Genomic DNA, 25249 nt, shown 5'->3' with positions numbered 1-25249 from the left:
AGACAGTGGAAGACCAAATCATGGCAACAAGGGATTAATGATGGCACATGGAGGAAGGATTAGACATCAAGCCAGAGGTATGTTTACCTTGCGTTACTCCTCAAAGTAATGTCAATGATCACCCATAAATCAGACACAAAAACAAGCTATGATGACAATGTGTTAGGAATTCATTTTTGTTTTATTTGACACATTTTTTTACAGAGAGATTTTGCAACCTTGATGTGTTCTCCTAAAAATGAACTCATATCTATCAAAGCACTTCAGGTTTATATGATATATGAGAGTTTCTCACGTCTAAAGCACAGAAGTTAATTCCAATCTTCTCCATAGTGACTTTGGAACATGAATGTCATTTTGTTCAAAAAGATGGAATATTTACAAAAGAAATTCCTTCAGCAGATATAATCTCTTGGCTCTAAAAAAACTTCAGATTATATCTGACCTCAGCCTGCCATCTGCTGCACCGAATCAGAAACTACTGTACACAGAGGCTGAAATAGGATTTAAGTTTTTATGATAAATTAGATTTACAAAAAAAAATCACACTGGTTTGTTCTCTGGACACGGAGGTTCAGGTCTTTTCAAGTCTGTCCAAAACTCTTTCAACTCATCTGAAGATCCCACATTGTAACTGATGAACTTGGAAAACTTACAACGATCATAATTGGAATAATCAATCCTAAACAGGGAGGGATCTGGTGGTGTTGATAGATCAAGTTCAAGCTTTTCCATACACATTCCAATGTAAGCGTCCTCCATTTCACAGTAATTGACTGATTTTGAGATCTCCACCAATTTTGCAGGAAGGTCACTTGAGAATAAGTACACCCAGCCCAGAGGGTAGGGTGGGTACTCGGGTTTTGGGTACATCTCCTCAGAGACATACCACTTAGAGGTCTTGGAACGCACAACTGGTCTATTCCTCCTAATGCTCCCTGTCAGGTAGTTTGTCTTCGGAATGTTGGGTCTCTTCAGCATGGACAGGAGGTTTTCAACACTCAGCAGCATATCCGAGTCAACCTTCACGGCGTACGCTGCTTCCGGACAGCGTGTGACCAACCAATGCATGATCACCATGGTTTTGATGGTCAGGTTACGGTAGGTGTCCATGAAATTACTCTGGATCAGGTCTTGGTACTGCAGATTCTCCTCATTGAGACTTTGCTGGACCTCCTCAGAATCAGATCCTCCAGGTAAGCCCAGCATGAACAAGTGAACCACCACCTTGTCCTGAACCAGCGTCTCATTTCCCCATGTCTGCCGGATAACATTCCGAGCTCTCACATTTTTGGGTGCCACAGGAGTCATCAGGACCAAGAAAGGATTTTTTGTCTTGCACACATCTTTATGATCGATAAGAAAGTGGTAGTTCATTGGGTAGCCTTGATGGTACTGAATACCTTCAGGTGGTGCAAGTACAATGGGTTTTACTCTGATTTTCAAAATGTCTTTTATTTTCTCATCTTCGGGTTCAGGATTGTCTTGATCAACTCGACTGTTCCATTGGAAAAACTTCTGGTCTGGATGATAGAGTGGAACTCTCAAACTCACGGATCTTCTGATCATAGAGTAGCCCAAGATGCCAAAAAGGAGACACAGCAGAAGCAGGAACTGAAACAAGGAGTAAAACAAAGACTTCCTCTGATGGTACCTTGGATCAACACATCTAAACAGGATCAAGGGAGACAAAGATTAGACAGATGAGAACATATTGGTGGATGTTAAGAGGAAGTATAATAGCAAAAAAATTCATAAGTATAATCTTTATTCCTCATAGTCAAAAGACAATGGCTGAATTCTGAACATTGGGTCTAATTGCAAGTACAGATCCACCACTCTTCCAGTGGTGACCTTTGAAGTATGAGTCACAAGAAACTGGACCTGTTCAGTAACTCCTGAGAGGTTGTTAGCAGATTAGTCTTCTTCACGATGACACGTTCACTGTCGACCCAGCCAGCGCTACAACAATTATATGCTTTCTATGTTTTTTGTCTTTGTTGTTGTATTTTTTCACAGGCAATAGTGGGGCGGGCACCAGTAGCTCAGTCTACAAGGACATGGTTTGGGGACTGGAGGGTGGTTGGTTCAAGACCAGCGTGAACCAAAGTCTAGAGTGAGAACTGGTAGCTAGAAAGGAGTAAGTTCACAGCTGAGATGTCTTGAGCAAGACACCAAACGTGTGTGTGTGTTCGTGCGTGTGTGGTTGTGTGTGTGTGTGTGTGTGTGTGTTCGTGCGTGTGTATGATAAAATCAGAACATTTTTATTCTATTAAAATCCACATATCAGCGTCATAAGTGTTTTGGGGTTGAGGCTGGTGGACGGTAACGTCTGTGTCAGTTGCCGCCTTAAGCAGATTTACAACTTTAAACACTTGATAGGACACACAGCAAAGGTTCAACTAAACGAGTGTCAATCAACCTGGAGCTTCATCATCAGTCATGATCCACTTCAGTTCTCACTTCAGCAGCAAATTGGAGAGAATTTCCTGTCCATCTAGAGCTGTTTACGGCAATCCACTGGACTCGAAGAAAGTTTCTTGTAGACGTTTTGCTTCTCGTCCAAGAAGCTTCTTCAGGTCTCGTGGTGGCTGGTATTTTCCCAGTTTATTATCCCTGTGGGTTGTGGTCAGTGCTATTCATATTTCAATGACCGTAGTTGAAACCCGTCTGGCTCCTCAACAATGGTTGATGGGGGTGTCAGGGGGTGTCAAAGGGGGTGGCTGTGAAGGTGCCATCTCTGGACAGGGAGGGTGGTCTTCAACACCAGCTTCTGCCTATTTACAATAAGGCCTTTTTGAAACTCCCTAAAAGAATGACTCAGCAGATTAACCCAGGTGATGTCTCATGCTAATGACCCTCATTAGTATGCAAAGGCTCGATGAAACTCACATTTCAACGACCCCCTTTGACACCCCCATCAACAATTGTTGAGGAGCAAGACGGGTTTCAACTGTGGTTGTTGGAATGTGAATAGCACTGACCACACCCCACAGGGTTAATAAACTGGGACAACACCAGCCACCTTCAGAACTGAAGAAGCCTCTTGGATGAGAGGCAAAAAAGTCCAGTGGATTGATTTAAACTGCTCTGGATATCTGAGAACCTATACAGACAATTCCCTTTCTTAAAAAAAATCCTTATAATCACTTTGATTGATCTCTAGGGCTCTCCTGGTAGGTTTACAACACTAAACACTTTTGACACACTGTCGTGTCACCAAAGTCACATGTATGTGTTCCTGGTTGTTACGTGGGTAAGTGGGATGGTAGGAAGGTAGGTCGGTCTTTAGGTAGGTAGGTACTTAATAATCCCGGAGGAAATTATACTTTACTGGTATCCCCTGTCCCTTCAAACCTGCTCAAATAAATCCTATTATTGTATGATTTTTATCAATAGCTGATAATTTTACAGAACAACTTTTACTCTGACATTCTACTTTGACTTTGTCAATAACACACAGGACAAATCAAAATGACGAACGACAAACAAGACACCCCTGGAGTTCATTTAATGAAGATATGATACCATACTGGACAGTACGGTGGCGCAGTGGGAAAAGCTGTGGCCTCACAGTTAGAAGGTTCTGGGTTACAGACCTTTCTGTGTGGCGTTCGTATGCCCCACCTGCGTCTTTGTGGGTTCTCTCCGGGTTATCTGGCTTCCTCCCACCTCCAATGATCAGATCATTGGCAGTTGGGGAGGGATGAGGGCACATGGGGGTAGGATATGACAATCAACCAGGGGTAGGTTCACCTTCCTTTACCCCTCAAAGTCAATGTCTTTCATGTTATCTGCTCTACTGACATGTTGTCATCCATGAATCAACTACAAAAGAAAGCTATGATGTTAGGAATTAATTTTTGTTTTATTAGATGCAGTGTAGACAGAATGGTTTTGCAACCCTCCTAAAATTCCACTCATGTCTATCAAAGCTGTTCAGGTTTACATGATTTCTGAATGATTCTCACATCTAAACACAAGAGTTTATTCAAACCACCTTCATAATGACTTTTTAAACACAAATATGATTTTATTTAAATAGACAGAATATTTACAAAAGAAATTCCTTCACATGAATAACTTCGGAGCCAGTAGATTATATCTGACCTGAGCCCGCCCTCTGCTGCACCAAATTAGAAACTACAATATTCAAAGAAGAATTTAATATTTACGACAAATTAGATTTGTTGATATAGTCGATCTTAAAATATGCTCCCTTTCTCATCCCCCTTTTATAGGGGGATGAGAAAGGGAGCAATGAAGCACTTTTCCAGAGCAGGAAAGATTTTAAAAACTGTTTTGAAAAAAATACTTATTGAGGAATATGTACTCAAAATGAGAGTACTTCTAATGTCTTCAGTTCTGAGGATGTGGACTGAAGAAATGAACATAGAGATTAATCTTTATTATTCTTTTCATTAGAAGCATCCTCCGGTTTCTTCTCTGGACACGGAGGTTCAGGTCTTTTCAAGTCTGTCCAGAATTTCTCCAACTCGTCTGGAGATATCACATTGTAAGTGATGAACTTCGAAAATTGACAGCGATTATATTTAAAATGGTAGACCCTGAACTGGGAGGGATCTGGTGGTTGTAATATACTAAGTTCAAGCTTTTTCATGCACATTCCAATGTAAGCGTCCTCGACGGTACAGTAATTCACTGATTTTGAGATCTCCACAAATTTTGCAGGAAGGTCATTTGAGAGGAGGTACGCCGTCCCCAGAGGGTAGGGTGGGTACGTGTTTTCTGGGTACATCTCCTCAGAGACGTACCATTTAGAGTTCATGGAACGCACAACTGGAATATTCCTCATAATGTACCCTGTCAGGTAGTTTGTCTTGGGAATGTTGGGTCTTTGCAGCATGGTCAGAAGATTTTCAACACTCAGCAACATGTCGGTGTCAATCTTCATAACGTACGCTGCTTTAGGACAGCGTGTGGCCAACCAGTGCATGAGCACCATGGTTTTGATGGTCAGGTTATGGTAGGTGTCTACGAAATTACTCTGGATCAGGTCTTGGTGCTGCAGATTCTCCTCGTTGAGACTTTTCTGGACCTCCTCAGCATCAGATCCTCCAGGTAAGCCCAGCACGAACAAGTGAACCACCACCTTGTCCTGAACCAGTGTCTCATTGCCCCATGTCTGCCGGATAACATTCCGAGCTCTCACATTTTTGGGTGCCGCAGGAGTAATCAGGACCAAGAAAGGATTGTTTGTCTTGCACACGTCTTTATGATCGATAAGAAAGCGGTAGTTCGTTGGATAGCCTTCATGGTACTGAATACCTTCAGGTGGTGCAGACGCTGGTACGATGGGTTTTGCTGTGGTTTTCAAAAATTTCTTTGTTTCTTCTTCGAGTTCAGGATTGTCTTGACCAACTTGACTGATCCATTGGAAAGACCTCTGGCTCTGATGATGGAGTGGAATGCTCTGCCATATGGAGCTGCTGATCATAGAGTAGCCCAAGATGCCAAAAAAGAGACACAGCAGAAGCAGGAGCTGAAACAAGGAGTAAAACAAAGGCTTCTTCTGTTGGGACGAGGGGTCAACACATCTAAACAGGATCAAGGGAGACAAAGATTAGACAGGTGAGAACATATTGGTGGATGCTAAGAGGAAGTAAAATAATAGCCAATAGATTCATAAGCATGATCATAACTGAATTCTGAACATTGGCTCAAATTGGTACAGATCCTCCATCTTCCAGTGCTGACCTTTGAAGGATGAATCGTAGGGGACTGGACCTCTTCAGGAACTCCTGTGAGGTTGTTAGCACAGCAGTCATCTTCACAATGACGCGTTGACTGTTGACCTAGCCAGCGCTACAACAAGCATCAGGTTTCTAGGTTGTTTGTTCTGTTATAATTTGTCATGGAACTGGCAGGGTGCCAGTCGCTCAGTCCTGAAGGACTTGGTTTGGGGACTGGAGGGTGGCTGGTTCCAGACCAGTGTGGACCAAAGGAGTGACAACTGGTAGCTAGGGAGGAGTCAGTTCACAACCGAGGTGCCCTTGAGCAAGACACCAAACCCTACAAGCTAGCTCTAGGGCACTGCCACGTGGCAGCCCATCACTCCACTATGTCTCCCAATGTGTGTGTGTGTGTGTGTGTGTGTGATACACTGTATATTAAGCGAAAAAAAGAATTTCCCCACTGAGGTATGAATAACGGAGCCTTCTAAGGGGATTGCTGCCTCTTAAATGAGAAAAAGGGATTAGTTCCAGACAAAACAGTTTTTCCAAGAGCACCGGTTTCAAATGACACAGAAATACACACAAACACTCTCTCATGCAAAGAGAAAACATCTGCAGCAAGAATAAAATGTATTTAGACACAGGTTAAACAAATGCCAGCTTGACTTTTAAGAATACAGTCAGACAGGTTAAAGAAAGAAGGATCACACCCAGTGACTGAGCTACACTGATCACACAGCGCTAGTCCAAACATCAGTGATTAATGTGAAGACAGAAATCAATCATGCATGATGCCATTTGCTATTTGTTCAGAAAAGAGATGAAGAAGAAGGCTGTAATCGTGTATGTCACAAAGATGTTGATCTTTAGTATTTTGGGGGTGAGGCTGTGTCAGATGCCGCTTTAAGCATATTTACAACTTTAAACGCTTGATAGGAAAACACAGCAAAGGTTCAACTAAACGAGTGTCGATTCATCATCAGTCATGATCCACTCCACTTCAGTCCTCACTTCAGCAGCAAATCATAGAAAATTTCTTGACTTTCATTGATCTCTAGAGGTCTCCTGGTAGATTTACAACACTACAACAACACTTTTTGACACACTTGTCGTGTCACCAAAGTCACATGTATGTGTTCCTGGTATCATTTGTCTCTCCAAACCTGCTCATATAAATCTTGTTATTAGATGCTTTTTTATCAATAGCTGATAATTCCACTAGGAACAACTTTTTTCAGATATTCTACTTTGACTTTGTCAGTAACACCCGAGGACAAATCAAAATGACAAAGGACAAACAAGAGGAACAGATATGATACCATACCGTACAATGAGATATGATACATCTGAACCTCATTTAATGAAGAGTTGTTTTATATCCTTACTTGTTCAGGACCTGTCCACACAAACCGGCCTCTTCGTCACCCATCGCTCTTCTTCACTCGTCCCTGTTCTTTGCCTTGTTTTCTGGTTAATCAAAACTGTCGGCGCTCCAACAACATTCCTTGAAAGCAGGAAGATGCTGCTGGAACGGGTTGAGTTGAGAGCGCCAATAACTTCTGCTCAAGGGAAGGTCAAAGAGACGGTGGGACGGGACGGGACAGGGTGGGTGGAGGGAGAATGATTGTTTCACACCTTTAGTCAACTTCACTCATTCATTAAAACATCCGGGGTGACGTTAATAGACGTCTGGGGTGCAGACAGACGAGTGTGTACAGATGACATGTTGATTTTGATGTGTTTAGTTTTGTTTGAAGGGGGGGGGGATACTGTGCATGGAAAAGGAAGTATTTTGATGCGTAAAGACAATGCTCCTTTGTTTGACAGGGTTAAACCGTTGATTATACCTACCGCTGGGTGATTTTCACCCGGACAAACGCATACACAGGATTTTCAATATGTTTTGTGTGATTCTGGATGACTTCAGTATTGGCTTTGATGTCTAGGAAGGTGTGGCTCTTGTCCTACCCAAAAACCCACTTTCTCCTACAGACTGTGTTTTCACCAGGAAAGTCTCAAATGTCCCAGGAATCAGGAATGGATGAACCAAAGACCAAGTTTACAGTATCTTTTTTATTATAAGAATTTTTTTCCCTCAAATTATTGTTTATAATTGTTGTGTAGTTTGTTATATATGTTGTCATATTTCTATATATTTTAATGACAAGTACTTTCTTGGGGTATACCAGGTAAAAATCACCCGGCGTTAGTGATGGTGACGCTATTTTAAGCGATAGTGCTCCAGGGTTAATCATTAGTAATAATGATGTGACACAAGCAGAGCAGCCCTGGGGGGTGGAGGTGGGGTTTGAACAGATGGGCAAAGAAGAATTAAAGGCCATTACATGCGCATTATTTGACCTTTTAAAAACCGTAGATGGATGACATGTTGATGATACATGTTTGCAGACGACTTGGGTTTTTATTTGCGTTCTGGAGTGTCCTATCAGCAACACCCATCATCTCATACAGTGTAAATACCACTGAAACTGTCCCGAGAGGGAAACTAAATCTCCGTACGAAGGTGGTGCCGGAGATCCCTGTTAGCAGATATCTGTTCCTCCGGAGTAAATACAGCATGAAACAACATGTGCTCAGCGACTGTTTCTGAAGCAGTCGGAAAATCAACAGTAGAACTTCCCGTAAACTCCAAATATACAAAAAAATCGATATTTCTACTAGATTAATGAGAGTATTGAATATTCTTCATTATTATCGGTCATTTGTCTGTAACAGTTGTTGTCTTTATAAACAACCCTATAAAATGTAATATGTTAGTTTTATATAATATCACATTCTAAATTTACTAAATCAGGCCACTAGGTGGTGCTGAAAACACGATCAGTGGGAGTGGAAAATGACCCAAAAGACAGAGCAGCTGTTTGTCCAGTCGTCTAAGGTTAGATGTGGCCGTGATGTGTTCTCCCTTGAAAAACCACAAAAAGACTTTTCATTCGCACTGATGACCCTTCCTCTGGCAGAGCGTTCCTATGGCAACACTGCCGTCTGCTGGCTCGGAGGTGAATGACAACCGGGGAGTGTTGTAAACCAGACTGACTGTTTCCTCCCAGGGGATCAGCTGGTGAATCCAGAGCTCTGCCTCACAGCTCCGACTTCATGAGGAATAATCATCTTAATAAACCATTAGATGTGTTCTGGAGGTCAGAAAACCCATCTCTACAAGGCCACCTTTTAAAACCATCACAGAGGTTTTCAGTGGTAATATTTATAATTTGAATTTCTGGGAGTTAAATTCTCACCTATAGTTTACTCGACACAAACGCTGGTAATTCTTTGCGTAAAAACGTGCGCATTTCCACAGACGCGTTCACCACCAGTGCGTGGAGCTCTGAAAAAGTGTTTCAGACACGGGAATCAGCGACACCCGAAGGTTCAATCACAAAATATAATCCACGGCGGTGAAAACAGATGGAACGCCGATGACGCATCGGTGCGTATTTCCTGAACGCCTCCTCTTACATTTTAATTGGATGGCGTGACGCTGAGGGAAGTGGGGGGAGGTGGGGGGGGGGTTGTTTTTGAAAGACTAAACACCCACAAACAGGTAGAAGAAGAATATGTGGTTGGATAGAAAGTTTGTGATAAGTTTTAACCTCAACTACAGCTCACGGAGCTGATCCAGGTTCAGAGTAGAGAAGGACTTTATTCATCCCTTCAGGAGGTTCCATCAGGGAAATGAATTCACTTTCAGCACCAGCTCACCGCAGGTGAGTTTTTACCAGCACAGGTGTGCGACGATTATTTATTTGGGTGAATAATTTCACTGTTTGACCTCCTTACTACAAACTATGTTTGAACCTAAAGTTCAGACAAGAGAATTTTTGTCAGAAAAATGTTCATATCGCGCGTAATTCTGTCTCTACTCCCCTTTGGGGAAGGACGGAACGCACTTTTGGGGGGGAAGGTGGGGTGTAAGGATGAAGAGGGAGGTGGGTAAGGAAGGCTGACCTGTCATCTCTCTCTCCCCCAGACACTTCCAGAGTCTCTCCTCCCTCCTTCCCTCCCTCCCCGATCCAGCCTCTTCCCTCTCCGACGCCGCTGGAAAGCTCAGTTGACCAGCGTCGCAACTGGGCGATGCGCCTCCCGGAGAAGCCCCCCACCCTCACATCTGAGTGACATTTACTTTACTTTTTCTTTTTAAATCCCTCGCCAGTGATAAATAAGTTTTTCTAGCTTCATCAGTCTGATGAAAACTATTTACAAGACAAGGTTTTCGGTTGTTGTTTTTCCTGAAAACTGATCGCGCGTAATTGGAGAGTTTTTTCTTTCTTCCTTTCCTTCTTCAACGACCCCCCCACCCCCTGAGCGGGAGGAATTGATTTCCACATATTCTCAGACAGGCGACTGACGCGGGAAGCGGAGATGTTGCGGGAAGAGGCGGACAAAGTCGCGTCTTTTTAATTTGCGCCCTTCGGTTTTGCGCGCTTTTGCTGCCTGGAAAAGGATCGTCGGACCAACGCCAGGGAGCGGAGGGGGCTGTTTCTCTCTGGACGGGCTGCTGGCAGGTAAATATCCCCGGTTCCTCCCTGAAATGACTCCTGTCACTGGTTTCAGATGACTCAAATGACGTCACTTCGATGTCACGTGTCCATCCGGTGTGACGTCACCGAGTGTTTTGTCGTAGCATGTTTTTTTTGAGGGTATAATTTGAACCTGTATCGTTTATCATCGATAGCATCGATTTGTATATAAAAAAAAGTATTAATTATTTATTGATTCTCTTATATTTTAGTCTATTTCTCAATAGATTTCTGTTATCCTAAAAATCCTCATAGATTTTCTTGTGACATTTCAAGCCCCTAAAAAGAATGAATATTCCCATCCTTAGTTGGTAAGTGATGTGGAGTTCCTCAGGGGTCTATCCTGGGCCCGGTTTTTATTCAAAACCTGCAGAAAGATCTTTAATTGGTCAAAAAAACAAAAAAAACAACAACACTATTTGACTGATTCATGTCTATGTAAGCAGTTCTTTCCTTCACAACTTCCCAGAAGTTTTGGTTTGTTAAATCCCACAAGTCCTCCACCCCATGACACCACAAGCGGAACACCAGCCATGACTCCTCGTCGTCTGTTGCTCCTCATTAGAAGAAAAATGTCCCGGCTCCAGCTGCACTGATTTATGGGTTTAAATTGAAACCCTACTGGGTCCCTAGAGGCGAAGCAGAGCCGTGGGTGTGCCAACTCCTTTCTAGCCCCTTCCATAGTCGTCTCAGAAGCTGATGGTGGTCAGGGCGAAGGGGTTTTTTTTGCGTGATGGCAGCGTTGTGCAGGTTGCAGTCTCGTTGCATCATTCAGTTCTCTAAAGCTTGGACCGACTCTGGTGGATGAAAAACGTCTTTCCTGTTGTCGGTGGGTGCGTCTGCCTTACACCCACAGCATCCCGCTGCAGGATGTGTGTGTCTAGGAAGGAAAGGAAGCAAGTAATGATAGAAAGGTAAAGGAAATGAGGAGTTATTAACGCAGTTGGGAGATAGTCCAGTTTGGCAGAAGACGAGGATTGAAATGGAGAAGAAGGAGCGAAAGGAAACAGGTGAAGGCGGCCAAAGAAACCAAAATGAAACAGAAAGAGAATGATGGAAGGAACAGAATGCACTTTTCTTCCTTGTGGCAGAAGTATCCGACGGCCTGGGGAGGGCGGAGGGTCTCCTGCTTCTCGTCTTCCTGGCCGATCTCTCTGACTCTCCCCTCCGACCCGACTGTCTTGGCTCGCCGGCTGGTTGTGGTATCGTTTTTGGCCCAACCCTGAACCAGACATTCATTTTTCTCCTCTTAGTTTCTAACCGCTAACTAACCACTGGCTCCCTGCATCCCCCCCACCCCACCCCACTCTTCCTTCTCCTCCCTCTCCTCCCCTGTCCTCCCCCAACTTAGGAATGTCTTATTCACCTCCTCTCTCTGTCTTCTTTCTCTGATTCTTACTCGCATCTGTGCCAACATCTGCAAATAAACAGAGCATTGCGCACACATGCTTTGAGCATTTTAACACACACACACACACACACACACACACACACACACACACACACACGTTTTGACTCACAAAAGGCCTCCATCAGTGTGTGTGTTGACCACCTGTGAGGGTACACTCACATCCATAAACCTCCCTTTCTTCTCCCTCTCTTTTCCATTATCCTCCTGAGAGCCCGGGGCCTTTACGTCCAAACTAAACATAGAGCAAATTCCGCGAACCCCACCCCGACACCCCACCACCACCACCACCATCACTCCCCTTCTCCCTCTCTCCCTTGTTCTCCTCTCCCCTCCGTGCACTCGCTGCCCCTCGCCGTCTTTTCTTTATTCGGTCCACGTTGGAGGACGGAGGCGAACGAAACGCCGGCCTCCGTGAAACGAGGGAGTGAAGGCGAGGAAGAAAGTGATAAATGATGGAGATGCTGTGGGGAACGAGGGATTCATAATGGGCGTGGCAGATTGGGGGGGGGGGGTAGAGTTGGGAATGAAGTTCGGACGTCTAACGAAAGACTATTACCTCTTCTTCGTTTGGTGTCCGACTGAAGAAGCTAACGACGAGGCTGAAAGAGGAATGTCTTCTATCACTCCTGATTATTAGAAAAGTGTCATTACTCTTTATTTATTCAAGTGAGATAGGGACACTATTGAATTTTTATGGACACCCCAAGAAGAATTTCTGGATTCCATCCATTGACTGTTGTTGTGTTGTGGAGTCTAGAGCTTTCGTCAGATCTCTGAAACACTCCCGATATGCAGAATAAACTACAATTTTCAGTAACATTCCACAGATTGTTGATGTGGTCAGTATTGAGGCGATAGTGTGACCAACAAACGTCAGGCGTGTTTGTAGCCGATGCTCCATCGCCTGAGTTGATTCAGCACTGGATTTGGCTAAATGTCGTCATTTCATCACAAGATTGCTAAGTCAAATGGTGTCTTGGTGGGGGTGTAGTGGGCAGTGGGTGGATTCAAAGCCACCTGAGGTCCTGGGACGTTTCCATGAGGGGACTGTATGTTCTGCCCCAGTCTGAAATGGTTCCCTCCAGGTTCTCCTGCTTCCCCCACTAAAAACATTCAAGCCTGGGGAAGTGATGACTCTGAATTGCCCGTTGGCTGTAATGTCAGTGTGAATGGGTGTTTGTCTCTCTATGTGTTGACTCTGTGACAAACTGGTGACTTGTACAGGGTGTACTCCGCCTCTAGATTGACATCAGATGGGATTGGTTCCATCCCCATTTTGACCCTACACAAGATAAGCAGCTATAGATGCATTTAAGTCACTTCAACTATTCTTTTTCTCTGTAGATTCTCTGTTCACCTAGCATGACCTCTATCGTTCTTCATAAACTCTTATTTCCACTCAATTAGATTCTACAGACTTCAACCAGAGATTGTTTTGAAGGAATTTTGGAAGCGACTGTGGAGTTTTCTCACCTTTACAGCAGCTTTCATGCCCTATAAAAAGTTGCCGGCAGAACGGAAAAGCATTAACCTGGACATTAACATTGACAAAGACTTTTTAACTGCCCACATCGAGACTGTTGTCTGTAAATTACACTGGATCCATTTAAACAATATCGAGCTGATGGCTCAGAGCGTGTCCAACTTACTTGTGGTCGTTAAAAGGTGCCCAATGAGGTTGTAAAGTGTCTTAATTAATAATCTTCTATTCATAAGTTGCATTTAATCAATGTTGTCCATTTACTTTAGATGTCAGGTACACCTGTACCTGTCACAATGCTATTTAAGCTGTGGCTCTTATAATGTCAGAAAGGTTTTTGGGTTTTTTTTGTCTCTCTGTATGTAATATCCTCCATTCTGGTCATCAAAGTTATCATTCTGATTCTTTGCAGATGACATGCATCTGTGTGAAATAAATCATGCGTAATGAGGACAACGGTAATGGCTTTGTTTCTAGGGATTCTCCAGTAGGAGAAATGAAAAATGCATCTCTGCCTTTTACGCACAAGGTACTGGGGCATAACCTTTGAGCTTGTACAGAGTCTGCCACGTTTTGTCAAAGTGATGCATGGAGAGAAAGCGCTTCTTTAAATCATTTAAATAGCAGGAAGTATGCTGCTCTGTTGAATGTAGACCATCATTGTTATTGTTGCTTTCTGTTCACATTTTGCTGCCTCAAAGTGGAAATGATCCACCGGCGGGTCTGATCAGGAGTTATTTATGGACCAACACGCCCATCGGTGCCCCTACGGCGGGCACATCCGTGTCCGTCGGACCGCTCGCTGTGACGCGGTGCGTTCACTGCCTCAGTCTCTGCTGACGTTTCTCCTGCTCTTACTTGAAGGAACTTTTTCCTTTTGCTCCATCTTTGTTTTGTCAGTGGAGAATGAGAGAAATGGCCTGAAGTACAGCTGGAATGGGTTATTATTTACTGGCTTGGCACACACACACACACACACACACACACACACACACACACACACACACAGTGGAAACAAATTGGGTGAATCTGCAGTGCACGTAGGAATGTGAGGCACATGCGTTTGTGTGTTTTAGGTCTGGACGACAGAGCTGAAGGAATGAAGGCAGGATGGAGTGAAAGAAAAAAGACGTGAACGAGAACGAACAACAGAAACACAGAAAGAGAAGAAGAACTGATCTGACTACATGGTTAAAAACATTCTCTACCTCCTTCCTCTGTCTTTGATTTCCTGATATTTCTTCCCTTCTCCTCAGCACCTCCCCAATGGTCGTCCTCATCATCCCCAGACTTTGTCCCTCTCTTTTCAGTGCATTCGTTCCTTAAAAAGTGGAGGATAGGATCGATTTGTAGTGTTGCTCTTCTGATGCAAAGAATTAGAAGGAGAGGAGAGCAGAGAGACGTGAAGAAGGGTTTGCTTTGGGTTTGTCTGGTTACCAAACGGTTGAACGGTAGAAGAAATGTTGACCTGGTACTGTCCTCCAGAACGGTACCGGGTCAGAGTTTGTATACTATGACTATAAATGGCTGAGTTCATCGTCGGGCTCCTGAGGGATAAAGTAGGATGAGGTCGGGTTCTTCTTTATCGCTGCCCTGCTGCATATCTTCATCAACCGACTGATCCTTTTCATGTGACTGAATATCTGTCTTCTGTCTCCTGAAGAACGAACCCCTGAGATTCCCTCCTTTGTTTCGGGCCCAGTACCTCCCAACAGTTAAAAGAAATTCAACGAAAAGAGTATTTAATTTGATCCAATGCACAATTTCTAGAATATAGTTTTAACAAACCAACAAACAAATGCTTTAACTGGAGAGAACAAAGTTCGGTCACCACTTTGCATCACAACGTTCTCGTTTGAACTTTGGGATCCATTTGGATGTTCTGTGAAATGCTTCTTAATGCAACTTGAAGCCACACCCTCCTTTTCTAAACAAATGTTGTAATGGAGCCTTCCTCCAAAGGGAACCTGTTGCCTTTTTCCCTCATGAACACCTTGTGCATTGCTGGTCTACAACAACCCGGATTGTTCCTTGGTCTGTCCTTTACCTGTCAAAAAAAATGTTCTGAAAATCAGCTCAGTTTCTTCTTATTGATAGGGAGCTCGAGGACAGGAAATACGAGATGGATAAACCCCCGGCGAGACCCGAAAAGTGGACTGAAACCCACGCACACCATAGAGAATTATTCCCGCTGTACCATCAGAAGCTATATCGCGCCCCCAAACTTTTTTTGGCGGTGGCAATGCGTGACAGTAACCCCATCCATTTCACGTCGACACGTCACAACGCAATCCCGCCGCTCCGATGTGTCGCATTCCTGCCGGTTGTGGTCTTCCTAGACCATGACTGTAATTCCACCAGACGCACCACAGTTCATTCAAGAAGCAGCTTGGCTCGGCCTGGAATAGTTCTGGACAAGCCAAAGCCGACGAAGACGCCTGACTGCACATGAAACAAGCATGCGAAACGGTTTACCATCATGTGAGCATGACAAATGGAATCAGGCGACGGACGTAGTCTTGTATAATGTTCTACGTGGGGTGGGAGGACTATGTAGGACAATATAGCTTACAGTCATGATGCTAATGAGACCAATACGTTCATTCCTCACTACTTTACCAATTCTTTTTTTGATAGAAGAAGAAATTCTTTTCATTTCTAGAGCGGTTACTGCAAACAAAGCAAACCACTCAGAATAATGACTCTCCGATTTTGTCGTGGCTTAAATCAAATCTTCTTGCTTTAGGAATTCAGAATGAAGTTTAGGAATGTACAGAAAGCCGTAGAGAGAGAACTTTTTATTTTTTTAAAGGAAAGAAAAATCCCTGGCTCCTCCTCCTCGTTCTGACGGCCGCCACCGCTCCCCTTCCTAAATGGCGAAGACGCCAGTGTCAGGGCGAGAGACACTGCAGACTCGTCTGGTGGCTGTTGCAGAATTGCTCTGCGGAGTTACATCACTTCAAGGAGGAGGAAGACGAAGGAGGAAGAAAGAGAGGAGGGAGGCAATCCTCAGTCAACTAATGGGAAAAGTGTGAGGAGAGGAACAGGGTGGGAGCCCACGTCTGAGTCCTCCCCTCCGTCCTTTCCTTTCTCCCAGTTGTTCTTTTCTTCCACCCCCACCCCCCTAGCTTGCCGTCTCTCTATACATTGGCGTTTAGCTCATCCGGAGAGAAAACGACCGGCTGCCGGAGGCGGATACCGGGAACACACGCAAGCTGACATAACACCAACAGCGGTTCAACACGTCCACCAGCTGTGGACGCCGACAGAGTTTCTGTTTCCTCTGCTCTGACACACACGAGACGACAAACCACCAACCAATGCGACGGTTTTGTCTACTGTGGCTTGAGTTGCGAGATAAGTTTCAGACGAGATGTTGCAGACGCAAACCCCTGGATGTTCAATCAGAAAAGGCAAACATCACGTTTGCCTCCTCGTTCTCATCCCTCCTTTGCCTCCTCGTTCTTAACCCTCGTTTGCCTCCTCTTTCCTAACCCTCGTTTGCCTCTTCGTTTTTAACCCTCGTTTACCTCTTCATTCTTAACCCTTGTTTGCCTCCTCGTTCTTAACCCTCGTTTGCCTCTTCGTTCTTAACCCTCGTTTGCCTCTTCATTCTTAACCCTCGTTTGCCTCTTCGTTCTTAACCCTCGTTTGCCTCTTCATTCTTAACCCTCGTTTACCTCTTCGTTCTTAACCCTCGTTTGCCTCTTCATTCTTAACCCTCGTTTGCCTCCTCGTTCTTAACCCTCGTTTGCCTCCTCGTTCTTAACCCTTACCCATCTGTTCGCTGTTGGAACAGGTGTCCAGCTGCATCCAAATGGCTCCAGTTTCCACGTTTGCATCTCAGCTTTTAAAGCCAGTCTCTCTCCCCCGTCCCCTGATGCCTCCAAGTTACTAAAACAAAGCCCCCTGTCATCCTTGCTGTTGCGGGAGCGTTGCATAATACCTTATAAGGTTGCGGGACAGAAAGATCAAACGATGCAACCTCTAAAGAACATGGGCTGACATATAGTTGTGTCCCTGCCCCCCCCTGTGGAATATATTCCTCTTATTCAAAGACCAACTTTCTTTTTATTTCAGCATCAGAATATAAAAGTAGTTCTTTGTATGACTCCTTATACAGAACATTCTGAAGTCATGTGTTGGAAAAGTGAGGAAGGGAGTTCAAAACTGCCCCAAAGAATAAAAAATGGGAGAGAAGAAAACGGAGTGGGAGGTTGAGAGGGGAGGAGAACGGGGGAGAGGTATGCTCTGCTGGAGGACTGGGAGAGGAAAACCACAGGAAGGGGTAAGAGGGAGGGAGGTGAAAAAAGAAATGGGGAGGGAGAGGCCAGATCAGGGCGTCGAGGAGGCAAAGGTTTCCTGTGGGAGGGGGGGGCTGGAGTGTGTTAATGTGCTTTACACCCAATTGGGGTGGAGTAGGGGGGCGATTTTGGTCACGTTTTAAAGGTGCAGATCAAAGACGGGGCTGGAGCCCACACCATGCTTGATGTGTGTGTGTGTGTGTGTGTGTGTGTGTGTGTGTGTGTGTGTGTGTGTGTGTGTGTGTGTGTGTGTGTGTGTGTGTGTGTGTGTGTGTGTGTGTGTGTGTGTGTGTGTGTGTGTGTGTGTGTGTGTGTTTTGCTAGGCAGTAGGGGATCCATAAGAGGGTCTGGGCTCGCTGCCCAAACACAGGTCATTGAGGGAAAACAAGGGGTGGAGCTGCTGGAGGTTGTGTGTGTGTGTGTGTGTGTGTGTGTATGTGTGTGTGTTGGGGGAGGGGGGGGGTCACGTGTGGTTGGGAGTTTTGTGCATGATGTGACTTCAGTTTGCGTGCGTGCCGGGATGCATATGGTTCTGTGTGTGTGTGTGTGTGTGTGTGTGTGTGTGTGTGTGTGTGTGTGTATGTGTGTGTGTGTGTGTGTGTGTGTGTGTTTGGAATGTAAAACCAGTGTGGTGAAGACGCGGGCCAGCAGGACGACCTAAACACTGACTTCATTGTGGCTTAGCCTCGGCCTCATATTATGTCGGGGGGGCGGGGCTGTTGGGGATGGCGGAGGAATCTATTGTGACAGCGAGTCGAAGACGTTGTTAGGTCGAATCCCTGCTAGCTGTCGTTGGAGAGTGTGTGTTGTGTTGATGCTGGTTAGCATCGGTTAGCTTAGCTTGGTTCAACTGGATTTGGCGTGGAAAAAAAAAAAAAAAAAGGGCGGGAAAAGGTTTTCACACCTGTCGCTCACTCTGATTGGACACTTTCTGAGAACTCCCGCTTATTTCCTCCCGTGATGCGTTGAGTGACGACTGACACACACATGTAATGGATCAATAATCATTAATATTCATCTGTTAACGATCACGATTGGCCGCCAGCAGCCTCTGCCGATGCACGCGTGACCCAAACGTGTCAGCCTCCGTGTTGTTTCCGTCCACCTCTGCTGCAGCTGTCGCACATTCGCGTGAAGGTTTTGGTTCGTTTCCCCCGCGGATTTTTTTTTTTTTCCTCCGTAGTTTCCACCGAAAAATATTTCCTGTTTCCCTTTGAAGTGTGTGTGAGGGTCTTGAGTCATTTGGTCTCACGAGAAGTAATGAGTTGAGTCACGGTCAAGGGGTTGCTTTTTTGTCTCATGCTACGCCCAGAAGTGTCACGCAGCGCGTCTACGGGTGGAAAAGTACTGTCAAAAAAAAAAAAAAAAGTTCTTAAAGACGAACAGAACGAGCCCCTCGGCGAAGCCGGACCACAGAAATCCAGAGGATCGCTAAACAAACCCACATGATCACAAGACTCCTGTCAGGAATAAGGAGTGAACTGATGTTTTGTGTGTTCTTTCACCTCCTCAGGTGTGGGGGCGGAGCTACCGTCAGCCATGCTGTCATTGGACGAGCCGTTGGACTTGAAGCTTCCCTCGGGACGGTCGGATGGTCGGGCGAGGTTGGGAAAGAGGGCGTGTCCCTCGTCTATCTGCGCCCCCCTCGCCGCCACGCGACCACGCCTCTTATGCGCCACCTTTCCTTCCCCGCCCTCCTCGCCAGGTGAGGGTCACCGGGGTTACCGTTGCCACGGCAGTGATTCGGACCGATCGTTCCCGATGCTGCTGCTGTCTGAGTGGATTCTCTGTTCTCTCCTTAATTTAATTTTGTAAATCCAGTCAGCGGGTTTGTGCGCCTTCGTAACCAGAAGAGCGTGACGCCGGCGTGACGCCGACCCGACACGGTTAACCACACAACACGGCGTCTGTGTCAGTGGGAACGTCCAGGGCACGGGTGTCAAACTCATTTTCACCAAGGGCCACATCAGCATAATGGCTGTCCTCTAAGGGCCAGATGTATAATATATATATAAATTATATATATATATATATATATATATATATATATATATATATATATATATATATATATATATATATATATAATATTCAACTTAAAAACATTGCAGTTAGACAAAACTATGTTTGTTTGTTTCTCTGTTCTAACATAAATCCTTTTAATTTGTCAGGTTATTAAACCCACAGAACTCCATCAATCAAGGATCAAACTATCAATCAATCAATAAAAATAACATCAGACACGAGTTAGGACGTTAACTTTGTTCACAACGTTTCAGTCAAAGTTAAAATGCATTGTGGGAAATGTCGTTTTTGTTCAAAGCACGTTTTTGACCTATGTATTTTTACACACTCTGACCGTTTATTGTCTTGGGGGCCGCATAAAATGATGTGGCGGGCCACATTTGGCCCCCGGGCCATGAGTTGGACACATGTGGAGAGAGACGTGACATTGTCGTCTTTTTACCCCCGGTACAGATCCCCAGTCTCCCTGTCAGGAGCGACCCGGGTCCTGCTTCAGCCCCCCAGCGATGGACCTCAGCCTGTCACCCTCATCCCGGCACGCGTCCTCCCTCTCCCCGTCTCCTTCCTCCCCCTCCTCCCTCTCCCCTTCCTCCCCGCTGGAGTCCCCCCACAGCAGCCGGAGTCCTCAGCCACACCTCTTCTCCCAGGTGAGTCCAGGTGGAGACGACGGCCTCCAGCCGCGCAAACCCCACTCTCCTTGACTCCCTTCGTCTTCCTCGCTTTCAGGAAGCGGTTCGTCACCGAAGCGTGGAGGGCGGAGCTTCTCCTCACGGGTACCCGTTCTACCTGCCACTCAGAAGTCCACCCAGGACCTACAGCTTTCCCTCCTCGATGTTCATTGGTCCAAACAGGGACAGGCAGATTTCGCCGGAGCCGTCGTTCGACGGTCAGCTGACCTGCCGCTGGATGAAGGTGCGTTCAAGCGAATCACGTTCACAACAGTGTCACACGAATCGTCTTCCAATCAGATGCGTTGAACTTCTGTGGCGTGGCAGAGGGCTGACGATATACCTGTGACCACTAGGTGGTGCTGAGAACACACATTATAACCTGCAGTCGGGAAAAGACAAGAGATGGAGTGACTTTTGTGAACAAAATTCAACACTAGAATTATTTGTTGGCTTCATTTATCACTGCTGTCATTTATTTAAAAGTAATTACAGATAAATTGCGGTTGTGTTATCACTGGAAAATCCAAACCCCACTGGGTGTGGATTATTGTTTGTCCTGAAAGTTTCACCTTGACCTCTTGGAACATGTGCTTCTAGGGTATATCATGAGGTAAGATCAGATAAGATGAACCATAAGTGTGATAAAAGATAATTGTTTAAATGGTGTTTTACACGATTTCTGCAACAAAAGGAGATAATTTAACACACGTTAGTGTGAAAGTAGGCGAGATAAGTTTGAAATATGACAGAAAAATAATGTAAACGTTTTTATTATCGCTAAATAAATGCTGCTGGATCCGACGCTACATTTTAGTGTTTCGGACGTTACCGGCGCCTCCTTGACCCCCCAGTTTTTTCTCGTCCTCCTCCTCCTCCTCCCCCCTCCAGTGCCGCCTGCTTTTCGACTCGCTGCAGGATCTGGTGGATCACATCAACGACTTCCACGTCAAGCCTGAAAAGGATTCTGGGTACTGCTGCCAGTGGGAGGGCTGCGCCCGAAACGGGCGAGGCTTCAATGCCAGGTATAGAAACACCCTTTCTAAACACTTTTACACCCTCTGATGGATAATAATAATTATGTCTGGAAATGAATGATATATATTATATATGTTTTATTTAGCGTTACACATTCTGGACATTTAGACTTCCCTGATAATAAAAGGTCAGAACCTTTTGAGTCATCGTTAAACGGAAACACCTAACAGGTTCAAGTTCCTCGGAGAACCGAGGTTGATAAGGAGACGGTTTCAGAGGGACGCGATGCAAACAAAAAGTTCAAATATGTTCAAAAATCCAAGATGACCGTGTTCCATCGATGCTTCTTGTGTGTTCTCCAGGTATAAAATGTTGATCCACATCCGGACACACACCAACGAGAAGCCGCACCACTGCCCCACCTGTAGCAAGAGCTTCTCCCGGCTGGAGAACCTGAAGATACACACCCGCTCACACACAGGTGGGTTCCCTGAACGCACCGCATCCAGATCCGCAAACCCCTTTTCACCTGGTGTGAACGGGGATTACGACACGGATTTGGGATTAACGTCTGAAAACGAGATGATTTTTAGGGATTATCTAGTGTTTAAGGAGAAGAATGGATGAATAAAGTTTTAGTGGTTTATTTTGGGGACAGTGAAAAAAAAAAAAACAGATCAAAATTAGAAATAATTTGCCCTTTACATCCGCGTTACCCTTACAGTTCATGACCGGGGTGGGGGGTGTTGGTTTAAGCATTCTCCTTTACTGGATGGTCACAGAAGGTAAACCAGGTGAGATGAGGAAACCATAAGCCTGAAAGCGCCATAAAAACATAAAAATTATGACTTCACACAGGCAGAAGTCACGACACACACACGTGATTGTCAAACTCAAACTTTATTTAAATACATCTTGAACAGGCAGCAAAGCGTGCATATACAATTATTTTACAACTGAATTTACTTCATTATATTAATTATATAGTTTAAACAAGTTTGGCGGGGCGGATTACGAAGCCTAACAGCCCCTGGGGAGGGGGAGGGGGGGTAGTTTTCCATCCACGGTCCCTGTTGCTTTACAGGTCTTTCTGCACCCACTCCTGAGCACCGTCACACCGACGGAGCCAATTCAAACACACACATGTGAAAAAGCCGTGACGTCCCACAGCTTGTGATTATTGTTTGCTTTGTCACGTCCTTGTTTGTTTAAATCCTTCTTCTGGGTCCTGGTCCTCCTTTGTAAACCCTTCACTCCTTCAGCACACAAGGAAGTGTCCCCTCAGGCGGGAGCGTTGGAACGCTCGTACTTTTTTTTTGTGTGTGTTGGATTCAATATAAAACAACAAAGGAAAATACTTACCCGTGGTGAAGTGAACCCTCGGTGTCAAACTGAAGGCCCGGGGGCCAAATGTGGCCCGCCAAATCATTTGATCTGGCCTGCGAGAGCATCATTGAAAAATTTTCAATGAAAGATTGAAAAAAAGTGTGCTCTAAACAAAAACTACATTTCCCACAATGCAGTAGTTCAGCCCATTTTAAAAAACACGTTTCGAACAAAGTTAACGTCCTAACTTGTGTTTGATGTTATTTTTCTTTATTCATTGATAGTTTGATCCTTGATTGATGGAGTTCTATGGGTTTAATAACCTGATAAATTAAAAGGTTATATTATTAATTATATTATTAATTTATATAGTATTACTTCATATCGGAGAAACAAACATTTTTCTGTGTAACTGTAACGTTTGTAACTTTAATAAGTAATAAATTCAGAGTTATTTGACATAAAGTAGTTACAGTATTTTCCGCACTATAAGGCGCACCTTAAAGCCTTTAATTTTCTCAATTTCTTATAATTCAATGTGACTTATATATGAAAAAAGTTTTAAAATAGACCATTCAATGAAGATCAGTTCTCAGATGTGTTTTATAATCCAGTGCGCCTTATGTACGAAAACCTTTTTTTAAAAATAGACCACTCATTGGAGGTGCACCATACAATCCAGTGTGCCTTTATTTCACGGAAAATACTGTAGTTACATTTTTGTTACGTTACATTGAGTTACATTTATAAGTTACATCTATTTCCGATGCTAACTGTTGACGCCATCTTCTCGTCTCCAGGAGAGAAACCCTACATTTGTCCGTACGAAGGCTGCAGCAAACGCTACTCCAACTCCAGCGACCGCTTCAAACACACGCGCACGCACTACGTGGACAAGCCCTACTGCTGCAAGATGGCGGGCTGCCTGAAGCGCTACACGGACCCCAGCTCGCTGCGCAAGCACATCAAGGCGCACGGCCACTTTGTAGCCCAGGAGCCAGGCAAACTGCCCCACCCGGGGCACCGGAGCGCCGCCGAGCTGCACGCCGCGGGTGGGGCCCGCATCGTCATCCCCAGGCCCGCTGCGGCACTCCTTGGGGGCCTGGGGTCTTCGTTTCCTCTCTCTGCGTTCTGCCAAGCCGGGGCCCTGGGTCACCACAGGGGGGCGCTGTTCCCCATGGGCGGAGGGGGAGGCGGCATCGGGCCGCTCGGACTCTCCGATTCCGCTCTGCTGCACTTTGGAGCGGCGTCCATGTTCGGGCTGGGGGCGCTGAGGAGTCTGGGACAGATGATGGGGGTGGAGAGCAGAAGCGAAGAGGAGGAAGGGGAGGAAGAGGAGGAGGTGCTGAACCTGGCGACGCCCAGAAGGACTGACGCTTTGTCCTGGTTGGTCGTCCCCCAGAGGGCCCTGCTCCTCAAGCCGGCTGTCGTTAGCTAGCATGGGTACCCCAGCATAGAACCAGTGTGTGTGTGTGTGTGTGTGTGTGTGTGTGTGTGTGTGTGTGTGTGTGTGTGTGTGTGTGTGTGTGTCAGATTGAAAGTCTTTGCGTAAAAACTCGACAAACTTTTTGTGTTGCATCACAAAAACGCCGGAGTTTCCAGATGTCCTGACGCGTTGAACTCATCACTAAAGGACAGCTTTCAAGCGTCGCCACGACAACAGTTTAACGCCTTTCAAAATAAAAGTCCATGTATATGGAGGTGACAACAGATGTCTCACAGACATCTTATTTTCCAGTCGTATCTTTTTGCAGTGGACAATCACTAAAGCGGATCGTGCTTGACAATTCCCACTGACTGCTTATACACACACACACACACACACACACACACACACACACACACACACACACATCCTTTTTGAAATAAAAGCACGATTACGGGGAGCAATGTGGAAGTAAATCCGCAAGCAATAACTTAACGAAACATCAGTTAGATATCCTGAAAATGTCAATGTGAAGCAGGTTAAGGGGCGGAACACGTGTCACTTCCACTCGTCACCTACAATGTCCGTGTCACTGATTTACTTCTCGTAAACGGCCAGGCTGACAGCTGCTCTCTTATTTGCTTTGAAACTTATCGCACCAAAGTGTGTGATCAGAGCATCACGTCCACTCACACCCGAGTGTTTGACTGTTTGGTTTTCTCAACCTGTAAGCTGTAAGTTTTTCGCTCCGGCCAACGGAGCGGATTACCTTAATCCACTTGCTATCAATCATTCCAAGACAACGATCTGCACAAGATCAGCCGTGCTTATTAAACAAGACATCGGATTTGATTAAGATGACGTTCAAAAACGAAATACGGTCGACAAAAGTGTGTACCGAGTGTCAACGAGTACGCATTTGCTTCAGATTAAAGCTAAAAAGGTACAGAAGAAGGAAAAAAAAATGCAGATTTTTGAAAAGTGAATGTTTGACAATGGCCAAATGAGGCCAGTATCCGTGTTGATGCAATCTTGTATTTTTTTTTTTTTTTGCACATTGATTTATAATAATTGTAATAATAATCAGTATGTCAAAACGTGTCCGAGTGCCGAAAAATATATCATGCAATATATATTAAAAAAAATATTTACACAGATATTAAAGAGTATGAATGTACGTTCCATTACATGTTAGAACAGTGAACTTTAATAACTCGACAACGGATGTGGTTTTAACATCGGGGCCGCTGTAACCTTTTTCACCAGTGTTGATGGAAACAACGAATGACCAAGTCAATAAACACAAAGAAGTGAAACTAAACGTTTGTGTTGTGATGTCTGGCCTCGGCTTTGAGCGACGTTACTGACATTTTATCATGTCTGTGCAACGAGGA

General features: G+C 45.0%; 2 protein-coding genes across 4 annotated transcripts; one reads left to right on the top strand and one right to left on the bottom strand.

Annotated features, from left to right (window-relative positions):
• Positions 1 to 463: 463 nt before the first annotated feature.
• LOC137600280 (beta-1,3-galactosyltransferase 1-like) lies at positions 464 to 7216 on the bottom strand. Of its 2 annotated transcripts, none has more exons than XM_068321836.1 (2): positions 7082 to 7216; positions 464 to 1669 (listed from the first exon to the last, which is right to left on the bottom strand). In XM_068321836.1, the coding sequence occupies exons 1-2, from the start codon at positions 7123 to 7125 to the stop codon at positions 544 to 546; spliced, it is 1170 nt and encodes a 389-aa protein (XP_068177937.1). In that variant the 5' UTR covers positions 7126 to 7216; the 3' UTR covers positions 464 to 543. The 2 variants fall into 2 exon arrangements, with proteins under 2 accessions (XP_068177937.1, XP_068177936.1); XM_068321835.1 differs by lacking the exon at positions 464 to 1669 and adding an exon at positions 3915 to 5558.
• A 2076-nt stretch (positions 7217 to 9292) lies between these two features.
• Positions 9293 to 25176, top strand: LOC137600277 (zinc finger protein GLIS2-like). Of its 2 annotated transcripts, XM_068321833.1 has the most exons (9): positions 9293 to 9424; positions 9688 to 10222; positions 14205 to 14318; positions 18946 to 19137; positions 19911 to 20104; positions 20184 to 20369; positions 21017 to 21150; positions 21466 to 21584; positions 23230 to 25176. In XM_068321833.1, the coding sequence occupies exons 4-9, from the start codon at positions 18972 to 18974 to the stop codon at positions 23865 to 23867; spliced, it is 1437 nt and encodes a 478-aa protein (XP_068177934.1). In that variant the 5' UTR covers positions 9293 to 9424; positions 9688 to 10222; positions 14205 to 14318; positions 18946 to 18971; the 3' UTR covers positions 23868 to 25176. The 2 variants fall into 2 exon arrangements, with proteins under 2 accessions (XP_068177934.1, XP_068177933.1); XM_068321832.1 differs by lacking the exon at positions 14205 to 14318 and having other exon boundaries at positions 9295 to 9424.
• The last annotated feature ends 73 nt before the right edge of the window (positions 25177 to 25249 follow it).

Source organism: Antennarius striatus, chromosome 8 (genome assembly GCF_040054535.1).
Source record: "Antennarius striatus isolate MH-2024 chromosome 8, ASM4005453v1, whole genome shotgun sequence".
Lineage (NCBI taxonomy): Eukaryota > Metazoa > Chordata > Actinopteri > Lophiiformes > Antennariidae > Antennarius > Antennarius striatus.
This window is presented reverse-complemented; position numbering and strand designations above follow the sequence as displayed.

Excerpts from the sequence above, each read along its gene's own strand:
- LOC137600280 (XM_068321835.1), bottom strand. The coding sequence starts at position 7,125 with ATGGGTGACGAAGAGGCCGGTTTGTGTGGACAGGTCCTGAACAA. Across the intron at positions 5,559-7,081 it reads TGTGGACAGGTCCTGAACAA|ATGTGTTGACCCCTCGTCCC; the intron begins GTAAGGATATAA and ends GATCCTGTTTAG.
- LOC137600277 (XM_068321833.1), top strand. The coding sequence starts at position 18,972 with ATGCTGTCATTGGACGAGCCGTTGGACTTGAAGCTTCCCTCGGGACGG. Across the intron at positions 19,138-19,910 it reads TTCCCCGCCCTCCTCGCCAG|ATCCCCAGTCTCCCTGTCAG; the intron begins GTGAGGGTCACC and ends CCCCCGGTACAG. Across the intron at positions 20,370-21,016 it reads TGACCTGCCGCTGGATGAAG|TGCCGCCTGCTTTTCGACTC; the intron begins GTGCGTTCAAGC and ends TCCCCCCTCCAG.